General features: G+C 36.7%; 1 protein-coding gene across 1 annotated transcript in view; it reads left to right on the forward strand.

Annotated features, from left to right (window-relative positions):
• Nucleotides 1–14,648, forward strand: part of Trhde (thyrotropin releasing hormone degrading enzyme) — a 441,021-nt gene that overhangs the window by 205,778 nt on the left and 220,595 nt on the right. The window contains exon 4 of the mRNA XM_004650112.2: nt 11,980–12,134. Coding sequence (XP_004650169.1) covers nt 11,980–12,134 — 155 coding nt within the window. The remainder of the gene's footprint in view (nt 1–11,979; nt 12,135–14,648) is intronic.

Consider the following 14,648-nt stretch of genomic DNA (forward strand, 5'->3'; position numbering starts at 1 on the left):
GGATACTGGGACTTGGCTTCATTAGACTTACAATGTAGATTAAAGACCAGTGGATCTTCAGGGATCTCCAGGTCTTCAGTGCCAGAGATTGCTGAGGCATACAGCCTTAAGAACTGAGTGGCTACTGGTTTCTACAACTCCCCATCCTGAAGATAGCTCTAGCTGGACTTTCAGCCAGTATCTTGTAAAATTATCCTATAAGTCCCTGTATCAATATATATACCTTCTACTGATTGTTTTCCTCTAGAAAACCCTGACTAATATAGTAAGTCCTGGGCAAAACAAATTGAGGTGTTAGACATGTCAAAAATAAAAGTATTATATTTGTATACCTATTTTATGTATCTTGGACATGACTTTATCAAAATGTTATCAGTTATTATTATTAAGCTCTACCCCTTGGGACAAAAATCCTCCATGTGGCCTGTTTTTTAACCTTCCATGCACCTGTTATGTAGGACTAGTAGAGACTAGTATATTCCTAATATTAGTTTAGAATCACAGACTCAAAGGGCAATTAGTTTGCCAAAATTCACTTGAATTCATTTACACACACACACACACACACACACACATGTGGTGTAGGTGTGTGTGGGTGTATATATATATATATATATATATATATATATATATATATATATTCTTCTCTACATATATTTCCTCTACACATGTTTATCTACTATATTTTGAAATCAAGTGTTGAGTATATTTGCAACATCATGTAGTATGTTCATATGTAATCAATATGCATATGACATAGCATTAATATTACATAAATAAATGTTATATATATATATATATATGAACATATATTAAATTTGTATCATATAATCATATGTATACACATATATGTCATTAAGGACAGGGTAATCTGAGACATTTGCTGATAGGGATGACACCATCTGGACATCATGCAGTGTACTTAAATAAGCTAAAATGGATACCTTGTTTCTTGTATACTATAATGATATTGATGCAACTATAATACAATGGAATGTGGTGTATGTATGTATATATGTGTATGTGTGTGCACATATAAAACACAATGCCTGAGACCACAAGCTCCTCTTTGAACATCCCAAAGATTCTGTAGCACTAGCATTTACTGGAAGAAGCATCACCCACCTCCAGGCATGGAACAAGCCAGGTGCTTTCATTCTCTTGAACCTTTGCATTTTAGTGTAGTACTTCACACATGTTTACTTTAAATACCGCATTCATTAATAAAATTTCAAAAGATGACAAGTATGCAAATAAAAGATTTACATGAGGTGTTAGAACAAGAAATGATAGCTAATGAGAAAGGGGTTTTCATTTTCTTTATGGTAGTTTCTCTGTGTGCTGAGCTGTAGAACCCTCACACTTTATTAAGTATGGTGTTGGGAAAATGGCTCTTAGCAATTTTCCATCATATCCATTCCTTGAGTACTGACATTAGAGCAACATTTATATGATGGTTACAAAAAAGTCCCCTCTTCTCAGCATTTCCCATTTATGTGTACAAAATGTTTTCTTCTTATGAAACACACTTTTGGAGTGTAAGTTAGTGCTGCATGTCAGATACCAGAGTATGGAGAGGTAAAAGGTTCAGTTCAATCTCTAGATTATTATTAGTTCTTTCTCTATTTCATTTCTTGTGAATATAAATTGTACTAGGGAATATTTGTAACTCTAGGCATAGGTCTTGAAGGAAAAGGAAAACACATTGACTAGAAGCTCTCAGAAACTTTCTGTAGAAAAATTTGGAAAAACCTCTTTCTTTCTACTCTAAAGAAGATATTTACAGCAAAGCCTCGCGTTCCTTCAGTAATGGAGGACACTTCGTTTTTTGACCAATATTTCCTCGCTGTTACATAATTCAGCCTGAATGGGACATGACAGTCATTTCTCTTCATGACATAGCCTGACATGATGCACTTTCAAATTGTAAATCTATAGCTTTGAATTATAAAATGATGACGTTTTTAGTACGATACAGACTAAAAACACAATTGATATGATTGTATATTTGTTCCCTTCAAAGCAAATTAGCAAAATAACATGCTATCGCCATGGTTCCTATTTTTATAATTTCAGTGTTTCTAAAAAATATACTTACTTTTTTCCCCCTCTGCCTTCATTACCTCAAACATTTTGAGAGATTTTATTTAGGAACATTTAAAACTTACAGTGACTTTTAAAAAATAATTTCTGTTTACATTTTGAGTACTTTGAAAATTCACGTATTGTTCAGATGCTAGAAAAAATTAAATTCAACACAGTATATCAGTGAATTTTTTTCCTTGTGGCTTCGACAATTTATTTCTTCCCCCCTCTTTGAATGGACCACTGATCTTGACTGATATGATGTCATAGACTCCCATCTTACTCTTTGATAATGGTATTTTGTCAAATCCTTTGTGGGCCTGTACTATTCACCTTCTTCTTCAGCCTTCACTCTCAGTGCTCCCTGATATCTGGCTTGGCCCTCTCTTTATCCAGCATTACTCACAGTCTCCTCACATATAGTTGTTCCTGATGTCTTACATCTGACCTTTCACTTACATCTCCCCCAGATGCATCACATGGTCACATGTAGCCTTTTATTACCTCTGTTCTATCTCAGTGTTCCAGGAACTATTTAATCTCAGCATGTCCATAGTGGTGATTGATCTAGTTTTATTCTTGTGTGCGTTGAAGTATTATGTTCTCTTCCTTCTTTTAGTATACTGCTTCTTACCCCAGATCTCATCATAGACTTTCTGTATCAACTCCTTCTTCATTCTGTGTTAGCATTAGGGACTTCTATGCACTAATGGTAACAATGATAAAGGTACCAATGATACCAATAACTTTTAGATTCCTATTAAACCTGTAAACAGATTAATGCGTGCTTAGTAGTTTAAAAGAATATACATTTACTTCCTTACAGCTGTTCTTAAGAGTCCAACACTGCTCTTCCTGGAGGCTTTATTGGAGAATCTCTCAATTCTAGAGACAGCCTATATTCTTTGCCTCATGATTCCCTTCCACCTTCAAAGCCAGCAGTAGCAGTGTCCGGTAGGATGTTTTTCATGTCACATCACTCTAACACTGGCAGTTTTTCTCTATTTTGCTTTATTTTTTTTTCAGGGCAATCAAGGCTATTACTTCCATCATATGGTTCACTGATTAGCTGCCTCAATTCTACTTGCAAATTTGATTCCCTTTTGCCAAGGGATGCCATGATTAAAGAAATTCTGGGAATGAAAACATCAATGTCTTCAAGGACCTCTTTTCTGTCTACCACTGAGGCTAAGAGTTGTTGAAAAAACCCTTACTAGGCACTTATCCAAGTACCTCACATGGGTTAAGTGTGAATTATTAGCACTCTAAGATTTTACTTTACCTTATTTAAAAATATTTTATTTTTATTTATTTAGCAGAGAAAGAGTGAAAGAGGAGAGAGAGAGAAAATGGGTGCACCAGGGACTCCAGCCACTACAGACGAACTCCAGATATGTGGGCCCCCTTGTACATCTGGCTAACATGGGTCCTGGGGAATTGAACCTGAGTCCTTTGGCTTTGCAGGCAAATACCTTAATTGATAAGCCACCCCTCCAGCCCAATTTTACTTTATTTTTAATCTTAACAGTTCATTCTGCCATTCTTTCATGAATATATATATGAAATATATATATATGTGTATATATATATATATATATATATATATATATATATATATGAAATTCCTGGATTAATTGTTGTATCTATAGCATTAGCCAGAGTATCACCATTATTTTCATACTAATTCACTGAGCACTAATTCCCAAGAGCAACACACAATGGGCCAGGTGAAACCTGCACAGGCTTTAGGTCACGACACTGGTGAGTAGCGCTGAGGCTAGGGAGCCTGGGTATTATATGTGAAGGTATGCAAGCCTGCTCTTTGTTCTGGGAAGGATGTGGTCTCTATTTTTGCTATACAAACATCCTTGGACAGTGTGGGAAAAAAGTCAGTGTATGTATTCATAAGATATGCAGAAATGTGATATCCCTGAAAATTGTGTTCCAACTACTATCCACAGAGTAATCCTGTGAAAGAGTTACAAGTGTGTGCAACTACATTTTCAGGTGAGGAAAGTAAAGGGTAGAAAAAAAATCACTAATGCTCCCCCCCATTAAGTAGTGGAACTAAGCAGTTGTATATAACTTCTGCTCTGCTATGCCTCCATTCTATGATACACTTACCATGGCATGTTCACTGTGGTGTACTTGCCTTCATCTGCAGTTTGAATATTTTATTTTATTTACTTATTAGAGAGAGAGGGAAAGAGAGGGAGAGGGAGAGAGAGAGCGAGAATGAGAAGGGGCATGCCAGTGCCTCCAGATACTGCAAATGAACTCCAAATACATGCACTTCCTTGTATATCTGGCTTGCATGGGAACTGGGGAACTGAATCTGGGTCCCTAGGCTTCAAAGGCAAGTGCTTAACTGCTAAGCCATCTCACCAGCCCACATATGTATTTTTTATATGTGTGACCTTTCACTTGCACTCCCCTTTTTTGATTGTGGGGTTTGAATTAGGTGCCCCCCCCCTCATAAACTTATGTGTTCTGAGTGCTGGGTCACCAGCTGATGGCAGTTTGGGAATTGGAGGAAATATATTGTTGGAGTGGGCTTGTGAGTGTTATAGCCAGTTTGCCCTTGCCACTATTTGGCACATTCTCCTGCTGCTGTTATTTACCTGATGCTGGCCAGGAGGTGATGTGCAGCCTCTGCTCATGTCACATTTTCCACTGTTATCATGGAGCTTCCCATTTAGTCTGTAAGTCAAAATAAACCCTGTCCTCCCATCACCTGCTTTTGGTCAGATGCTTTGTATCAGCAACACGGAGGTAAGTACAACACTGACTTTTCAAGAGTTTAAATGGGCTATATGTCTAATGTTTCAGGTTTATAAATCTAGTGTCCATATCACTTTAGTCTATAGTAAATAATACTACATTTTTAGAATAAATAAATAAATAAATAGAAATACATTTCAATTGAAACAGGAATCTTTATATCCATTTGGTATTCTTTTACATATTGGCAAATCCTTGTTATATAATAAGAGCTATTCCATGTGGCTTGTCACCAACAGATGGGGATGAGGTCATTTAGTGTGGTTTGTGTGTTCATGCCTAATCATACCCCTCAATGCAAAGACCATGAGTTATGAACCAACGAGCTCCACAGTAATCAATGAAACTGCACAGTATGATGGGGAGATTAAACATGGGACAATTTAAACAATTAAATGAGTATGAAAATGACTAATGTGCTCTGTGTATACAGGAAAGTTCTTTGGCACAGAAATTCTTTCTCAGAGAAAATGAAAATCAAGCAACACATGAAAATGTCCCTCCTTTGCAATTGACAGTAATCAGTAAGTGTTGAGAGGAAAAGTGATTGCAGAAATGGAAAAAAAAAGTCTTTTGAGTGTGTGGCAGGAAGATCAGCAAAAACATTGACTATATATTATGGCCTATTGCTAATTCAGGAGAACGCTAAAGTTTGAGAACTAAAGAGCCAAGCCTGGAAACACAAGCAGTGCTGATGAAAATTCCATTTCAGGCCAAAATAGGGAGCTGAAAGTAGCCCATTTTGAATGAAGGATGTCCAAATAGAAAGACTATCAGAAGAAAAGTGTATTTTGCTATGAAACTTTGAAGGAATGATTCACTCTTAGGTTGTGTGGGAACATATCCTAGAATAGCAAAGTATATATTCCTTTTTATCAAACAAACAAAAACAGTCATTGAGAGCTTAGGCTGTTCATGAATGAAAAATTCTTCAGAGTAGCCATTTGCAAGACAGTAAAATGTTGGTTGGTCTCATGTTATAAATATCAATAATAGCCCCTTAATAGATTTTCTTATGACTATTGAAGATATAATTTATATATTTAGACATATTGACCTTCCAAACAAGAGTTTATTTTTGTACCTGTTCATGCACAAATTAATATAAACCTTGTATGCATGTTGTGTCTGGATTTGTGTAAAAGGGCCAGCCATGAAATAATCAAATTTCAGCTCTTTGAGTCTTTACCTTCTATGCCTTTAACTTTTATCCAGTGTCCCTAAATGCTAACTTCATGCCGTGTGATGCTATTGATTCTTAATTAGGTCAGGTGTTGCTTTAAATTTCACAATTCTCATCTAGAAATTAAATTCTGTAAAGAAGAAACCAACCACAACCTCAACTATCTCCAGTTCTTCCTCGTCTTCCAGCTAAGGTTCATGATGCACATTACTAATTCCCCTAGGTTGGGAGGATGGAGACAAGTTCTAGTTAATGATCATGCAGATTTAGCATATGTTCTGCTTTAGACTAAGCGCTTTATATGGTATATCATTTAGTCTTCACAACTTGCAAGATAGGTGCCCTTACCATCCTTATTGTATCAATGATAAAATGCAAGCTGATAGGAATTGAAGAATTTGTTCATGGGTCTGTAGCTCATAAGTGTTAGGTTTGAACTTTGATCCCAGAAGCTTGAGCTTGCAACCATTATGTCCACTGCCCTTACCCAAGAAGGTCTGGGTAGTAGAGTCTAAAAATTTATTTGCATTATGTTTGATATGGTACTATGAGGCAGTATGGAAGAAAATACCATTGGTGAGATTTAGAGAGGAAAATAAGGAAACAGAAGTAAAAGTTGGAGCAGCAGCTGGAGATTTGAAAATAAGATGGATTGAAAGTGGAAGAACTAGGACAATGAGTTTAGACTCTATGTGAGAATCTGAAGGGAGAAGAGCTAATTGAAAATCAAGCTAGGGAGGTGATTAGCGAAGCCTTGCACATGGTAAAGAGTAAATGACCAGACCTGCAGAAGTAAAGATCCCTTTTTGGATCATTACTGGTAACAGCCACACATCTGTTTGACTTATGACTATAGGCCAAATAACAAGTAAGGTTTGCTTAGAATGACTTGTCATAAAAAGAAAGTTATTCATTTATTGAGAAATAGATTTTAACATATTAGCCATGTGCTTAGCACTACAGTAAACAGAGACATTCTGCAATTGATAAAATAAAAAATGTGTCTCTCTTTGTGGACTAGATTTACATTTGAGCTTAGATGGAAATGTCAGAGAAACTATTATACCTGTACATCCCATCTAAAGTTTTCTCCATTTCACCCTTAGTTCTCTTTAATAGAACCTTGGGCTATATCATCAACCTTCCTATCACAATCTCATAGTATTTTGTTGATTATCTGTTTTTTAAAAATATTTTATTTTTATTTAGTTGAGAGAGAGAGTGTAAGAGAGAGGCAGAGAGAGAGAGAGAGAGAATGGGTGCAACAGGGCCTTTAGCCAGTGCAAATGAACTCTAGATGCATGTACCACCTTGTGCATCTGGCTATATGTGGGTTACTGGGGTACTGAACCTGCGTTCTTTGACTTTGTAGTCTAGAACCACTAATCTACTCTCCAGCCCCCTGCTTTATCTATTTTTGAATTACCTGGCTTCTCCACACTCTCCCTGGTACCCCCAAAGCAGGAATGTGACGTGAGTGAGAGTAAGGACCAAGACAGACTGCTCTACTCAAAATTAATTTGGTGAAACTTACCGAATGAATAAATGACTGAATCTGTGAGTGAGTTTGTGAATGAATGAATGAGTGATTATATTAGGAAATTTCATTACGTACTTGGGGAAAACCAGAAAGCTCAATTAGTCTTGTGAAAAACTTCTAATGAATTTCCCCCATGTTTTGAAACCAAAAGCACATTTATTCTCTGCCCAGATAAAGGGGGACACGCTACTGGGTTGCTGGGGTAATATTTCTTTCCTTGGCATTAAGCCTCTTGCCTTCAAGGACTTTCTGTCCCTTTTCAGCCTGAAAAATGAAGTCTGGGCTAGTAGTGTTCTGATCTTATTAAGGGTTTTCTTATTTAGGTAAACAAATTGATGCAAATACAGAATGAATTGTCAAGTTTGGATGTGAGTGAATAGTAGGCAGAAATTTTCGTTTAAAGAAGCAGCAACAAGAAAATCTAGAATTCTGGGGAATATGGCACAGGCCAGGTGGAAAAGCCAAGAGCGAGCAGAATATATAAATCATACAAAATATATTTTAATTTTTTATTGCAATGTCCCTACCCTGAAATTCACTTATGTTGGCAACTATCTATATAGATCATTTTTATTACTGGCAAATATTATTTATTGTTTGGCAGTATCACACTTTTTCCATATACCTGTGATGAGAACTGTAAGCATGATACACACAGTCCTTGTGTTACATACACTTGATTCAGAGGCTCTTCAAATATAAAGTGTCTCTTGAGATTCCCTAAGTTGTGAAGGGCTCAAGGAGTATACCTCCCTACAGTTATTGAGTGAATTATTCAAGACTTTAACTTTTTACCATCCAATATCCACTATAAAGTCCATGTGTAACTGAGAAATGTACTATAAAGTCTGTCTGTACCTGAAAAGCTCACCTACTACAGACCCACCATGTTTAATTCCATCCCTCTGTCATTTTGTTTGAACCTTTTCCATTTGTTGAGGAATTCCTGCCTATGTAATCTATAACCTTGTTGCAAACACCTTTGGATACTGACATGTAGCCATAAGCTGTCAATGCCTCATATCTTTAGCACTAATCTGCATCTGCCCCCATGTGTGTACCAATTTTTATGCTGCTAGTCAGACATTTCCCCTCTAAAACCTGTCCTCCTTACTATACCTTCCTTTTAATTCCAAACTTCTAGACAAGGTATCAGCGCCTTATGTTTGAAGGTTCCTCTCCCAGCCATCTGGGCCAATCCAAATCCCAGGGTGATCTCCCTTCATCCTGGTGACCAGACTATGTCTGGCTCCTAGAAGACTACAGAATTCAAACTTGGGTCTTTGCAAGAAGGTCTTTGTTGCAAGAAGTTTTGTTATGAGGAGTTGTGTATAGGTTCAAATATTCCCACAAGACAACAACAGCAGAGCTGCTGCTGCAGTTGCTACCTACTGATAACAGGCCAAGTTGACCCCGGTTTGTTCTGCATTCGGGTTCAGTCATGTTTAGCAAAGTCCTAGGATAACATAGAAATTAAAGGAATATATACTTGTTATGTATTTGTGACTTATACCATTTCTCTTATTTGTATCTCTCAATTTTTGTGGTTCAGCCATACCATATGCCTTTCTGTTTGTCCAACATACATACATGCCTGCATTGCCACCTTGGGGCTGTGATGTTTGCTTTCCTTTCTTAGAAAAAAAAAAAAAAAAAAAAAAAGCTTGCTCAGATCTTCAAACAATCTGGTTCTCCCAATGTTCACATACAGGATGAAAAATGATTATGAGAGAGAGGCCTGTGTTGACCTTGCTACACATACCTACTTATTACTAGTCATTATTTTACTAAATTGTATTTAGTAGCATTCATTTGAATTTCTGCCTTTTGAAATCTTATATTTAGAATTCCAATTCAAATACCATTTTTAGTAATCTCTCCAATTTGATTTTGCTTTTATTATTCTCTCCTCACACTTTAAACATGTATTTACCTGTTTTATTTATTTATTTTTGTGTTATAGCAAGCATGATTCGGTCTAAATGTAATATAAGAGATTTGTTGAAGTCAGGAATAAATGAACATCAACCATATTCTGTAAGACTGTTGACTCTTTTATTCTTTTTTATTTTTAAATATTTAAGACATATATGAAGGAACGCATACTATTACACTAGAATCTTTACACACCATCAACTTTGAGACATTAATATTACAGATATACATACTGTACTCCATGTGTAATGTTGCCATCTATTTGTCCTTTCTCCCCTGGAGCAATCATGATACTGAATTTAGTGCCTTTATCATTGTTACTTGTGTGTGTTTGCTCGTGCCCTTCACCATTGCTATCCAGCTCTCTGGGTGCACATTCATATGTCTGTATCTATCACAATATGTAGTTTTATTATGCTTTTAAAAATATTTTATTTTTACTTATTTAACAGAGAAGGAGAGAGAGGAAGAGAGAGAGAGAGAAAAAGAGAGAGAGAGAAAGAGGAAGAGAGCATCAGGGACTCCAGCCATTGCAAAGGAGCTCCAGACGCGTGCACCCCCTTGTGCATCTGGCTAATGTGGGTCCTGGGGAAATTGAACCTGGGTCCTTTGGCTTTTCAGGCAAATGCCTAATGCCTTAACCACTAAGCCATCCCTACAGCCCTGTCCTGCTTATTTTTTTTTTTGAAATTATTTATTTATTTGAGAGCAACAGAGAGAGAAAGAGCGGGGAGGGAGAGAAAGAGAGAGAATGGGCGCCAGGGCTTCCAGCCACTGCAAAGGAACTCCAGAAGCATGCGCCCCCTTGTTCATCTAGCTAAGGAGGGTCCTGGGGAATCGAGCCTCGCACCGAGGTCCTTAGGCTTCACAGGCAAGCACTTAACTGCTAAGCCATCTCTCCAGCCCAATGTTCTGCTTATTTTTAATAGCATATGTGTTGTTTTATACTTCTTTTTTCATTATTATATCATATATATTGTGATACTTGCAGTGTTAGAACCCAGTAGTGAGATTATTTATTTTGTTTGTTGCCTAGTAGTCCTTTATGTAATGCTTTCATAGTTTCTTTGTCCATTATATTTGTGAAAGGTGTTTAGCTTTTTCTTTTTTCACTTGTACAAACAAGACAACAGTGATTTTTCTTTTTTTTTTTATAGTTTATTAGTAGCATTCAAGGACATTGCTCAAGTGCTTACACTGAGATGTAGAACTTCTGAGCCAGAGATAGAACATTACAGTGTTATGATTAAAGGGAAATATCACTGCAGCCAGGTGGCTGGGTTAGAATCCCTGTCCAGCCTTTGCTGGCTCTCCCAGGAGGCATGAGCACCCACTATTTCAACTTCTCTCTTGAGCGAGTATGCCCTACCTCAACTCCTGACATTAAGCAGTCAACCTGGCATTGGTCCTCTTGGCTGTAGCCTGTCCTGCCAGAGCTAAATCCTAGCCATACTGCTTCTGAAGCCAGAGCCCAGCAGGCCTGTGGCTTTGCATGCAATCACCACTTTGCATTTCTCAGCTATTTCTTACCCATGAAGAGGTTTGTTTTTTGAGCCTGGGGATGTCTTTTAGCTTTCTTTTCTAATATTTTATTTATCATTGCTAGGTATCTGGAACAGACGAAGTACATCAAAACATGAACTTTTGGCGTTTACATAATCAGAAGTTGATAATACCTGTACAACCTTTTAAAATAAGTACAAATTTTAGAATCAAATAATCATAGATTTTTTTTGAGCTGGAAGACATTTCAGAGAAAAGGCCAATAACCTTATTTTATAGGTGAGGGAATTGTGGTCTTGAGAAACTAAGTGATTTACTGTTGGCACATCTTTAGCTGGTGGTGGCAAGCCCAGACTAAAGCCCATGGGTCTCCTTTGTAGTCCTTTCTCCACTACATCCTATATAAGCTAAATTTAAATAAAACATTTTATTTTAAATAGAACTGAAAAAATGTAACTTAAAATTTTGAGCAATTAAGAAAATGGCATCATATTTTAAAACTAATATACCATGTTTCCTCTTAAAGCACTAGATAAAAGTAATAATATACTATTTCCTACACAGAACTGATTTTATTTTTTATTAGAGAGCATAATGCCTTTCACTCTCTGAGTTCCTGCTGCATTTGATTTCCTTGAACTTTCTGAAACTTGTTAGGATGGGCCCATCAATAACTGTGCACATACTTCCAGCCACCTAGAGTGCTGGGCCTGAAGATGAACTGTGATGAATAGATATGACTAGCATTGATAGTGATAGCCTATATTTCTGTCATGTAGGAATGGCAGGGTGTCTAATTTACAAAGAAAGTATATATATATGAAGAAGAACAAGTATCCCTTTTAATTAGGATTTCTGAACTTATTTAGGTTATGAAATTTAGAAACTGGTGTGTGTGCGTGTGTGTGTGTGTGTGTTAAAGCCTTAGGAACTGTTTTATTTCTATTTCTAGATCTTTTAGCTGTGCCTAAGCATCCGTATGCTGCTATGGAGAACTGGGGACTAAGTATTTTTGTGGAACAAAGAATACTGCTGGATCCCAGTGTGTCATCTATTTCTTATTTGCTGGATGTCACCATGGTCATTGTTCATGAAATATGCCACCAGGTATGAGAAAAGGACAGGTGTAAGTATAATGTGCAAATTATCTAGAATGTGGGGTGATTTTGGACACCTAGATGAGGAACTAAACTATTACCTCTCATTTAAGTTTTATGTGAAGCACTGTGCATTTTTTTTTTCCTGAAGACACATCCTTTTCCTCAGAAGACAACACTAACGAAAACCCACAAATGGGTCATCTTGGGTAAGCAGCCATGCAGCTTACTGGAAATGTGTGTCAGCATGGCCACACAGCTGCTGCCCCTTTGGGGCCCCTGTTGACCTGTACAGTTGCCACTTCTTATCAAACTTGCTTTACATTCCTGTGATGATAAATGTGTATAAATAGTATGTGTTGTAGTGGAATGAGTTACTGCATTGTTGCAAGATGTAGCTGAGTTTTGTGTATGTGTAATTTGCTTTTGCCAAAAATCAATTTGTTATCCCCCCAACCCAACGCACAGGCACTGAAGAAGTCACTCACTAACAGCCGTAGACTCTTTGTTCTCAAATGACTGATATTGTTTTCTTGGCATGTTTAGAAATTCTTATGCAAATTAGAAAACTTTGTAGTGAAGCTAAAATATAATTAATTTCGTGTACCTTATTATTACAATGAGTGGAGGACAGAAATAATTTTTCCATGCTTCTCTGAGCCTTCATTCTAATGAAAAAAAAATCACTGAAAATAGATATTCATCTTAATAGAAAGCAATACCTGCCCTTTTTACTAGTAACTATAGATAGATTTTAAATACAAAACACCAGGAATCTCATAGTGCTATATTATGCCATCAATATGTTATAAACCCAAAACATTTTTAAAAACTAGAAAAAGATAAGAATGAGTGATATGGAAAAGTCTGTCCATGTTACAAGGTGAACTGTTAAATTCTAATAGATGAATCTGACTTAATGATGAATTGGTTCCAGCTAAGTACCCATTTACCTAATGTCAACTTTTATAGCTAACCTGTGAGATGTCTGTCATTCTTCCCAGGTCAGACCAGTGTTTCTGATCTTAGAGATTATAGGGGATCCATGATTGTGCAATGGGAGATCTTCTATGAAAGTGTGGCTTCCACCTGAACTTGCATCTCTAAGGCAAATGCTTTTTCTTTTTTGAATCTTCTCCCAAATGACAACCTAGATGTATGAAAGTATAGTGATAGTTGTATAATTGCTGAATATCTTAGGTTTCATATTACAAATTACTTTTTCATTACTTACTATGAGGTAACGAAACAGTAGATAAGGGAAACATCCATAGTAATCTCCACTGTGGTTGTCACACTAAATTTCTATATTTCTTTCCATTCCCAAGTATGTGTTGGCACAATTCTGAAAACAGATTATCATTTTAATACATAAATATGAATTTTATATAGAGTGGATTACTCAAAATAGAAGTTTTGTGATTAACAGCATAGCCAGAACCATTTTTAATTTGGAATTTAATTAGTGGTTCCCTAGAGGTTAATATTCATTATTGACATGGAAATACTGGACTACCTGTTCTCCTTGTTGCCACACATGATCTGGTACTTATTTGCCTTTAAGGGCCCTTTCATGCTTCTGTTCTCCTGGTCTCCTTCGTTGTAGCCTCAGAGATACTGCATTTTTAAAAAGGCACTTTCCCACATCATCTCTACAATGTGTTGCTATATCTGCTATCTGTCTGGAATCCTCAAGTCTTTCCCATAGCTGGCTCCTTCTTATCATGAAAGTCTCAGCTCAAATGTCACCTGCTTAGAGAGAATGATTGTGCTTTTAAAATCTAAAGCAGTCTCTTATCCATTCCTGTAACATGATGATGATCTGAAACTGCCTTGTTCATTGCTAGTTGTTAACTCTTCTACCTCATCTCTGTATCTATAACACACTGTCACCTGCATGAGAAAGGAACTGTATCTAACATTACATCACTGCATTTCAGATCTTTAGGCTAGTTCCTGGCTTGTTTTGTATACAAACACACACACACACACACACACACACACACACACGCACACACACACACACGAGATAATTTATTTTCCATTTATTATCTGGGATTACTTTACAAAGAATTTTTCCCTCATCAAGTATTTTTGTTACATTATTTGATAATTATAACTAAAACACACAGTAAATTCTGATTTTAGTAAAAATATTTTTAAATTTCTTTTACGTTTTTCCTAAAGTGAACAAGTGTTTCAGACTAGTGCATTGTTAATAAAAACACCAATGAAAATGTTCAATATTATTTTTACCTGGACCCTGATAATCTGTTGGTCCAAGGCCTCATGAACATGCAATCATGGAAAGTCAAATATGAAGGACTTTCAAACCCTGATTGGATTAATCAACCAATGTTTCCTGTAAATTGCTTCTGTCACTTTACTACCTCCAGTGATGAGTCACTTCCCACCTCTCAAGGCAGCATTACCCATAATGGGCCATCTGCTTTGGTGAGAGAGGTTTCTGCATTTTCAGCGGGTATTTTCCAGTTCTGATCTCCATTCACTAGTTCCACTCTGA

This window comes from Jaculus jaculus, chromosome 6, assembly GCF_020740685.1.
Source record: "Jaculus jaculus isolate mJacJac1 chromosome 6, mJacJac1.mat.Y.cur, whole genome shotgun sequence".
Classification (NCBI taxonomy): domain Eukaryota; kingdom Metazoa; phylum Chordata; class Mammalia; order Rodentia; family Dipodidae; genus Jaculus; species Jaculus jaculus.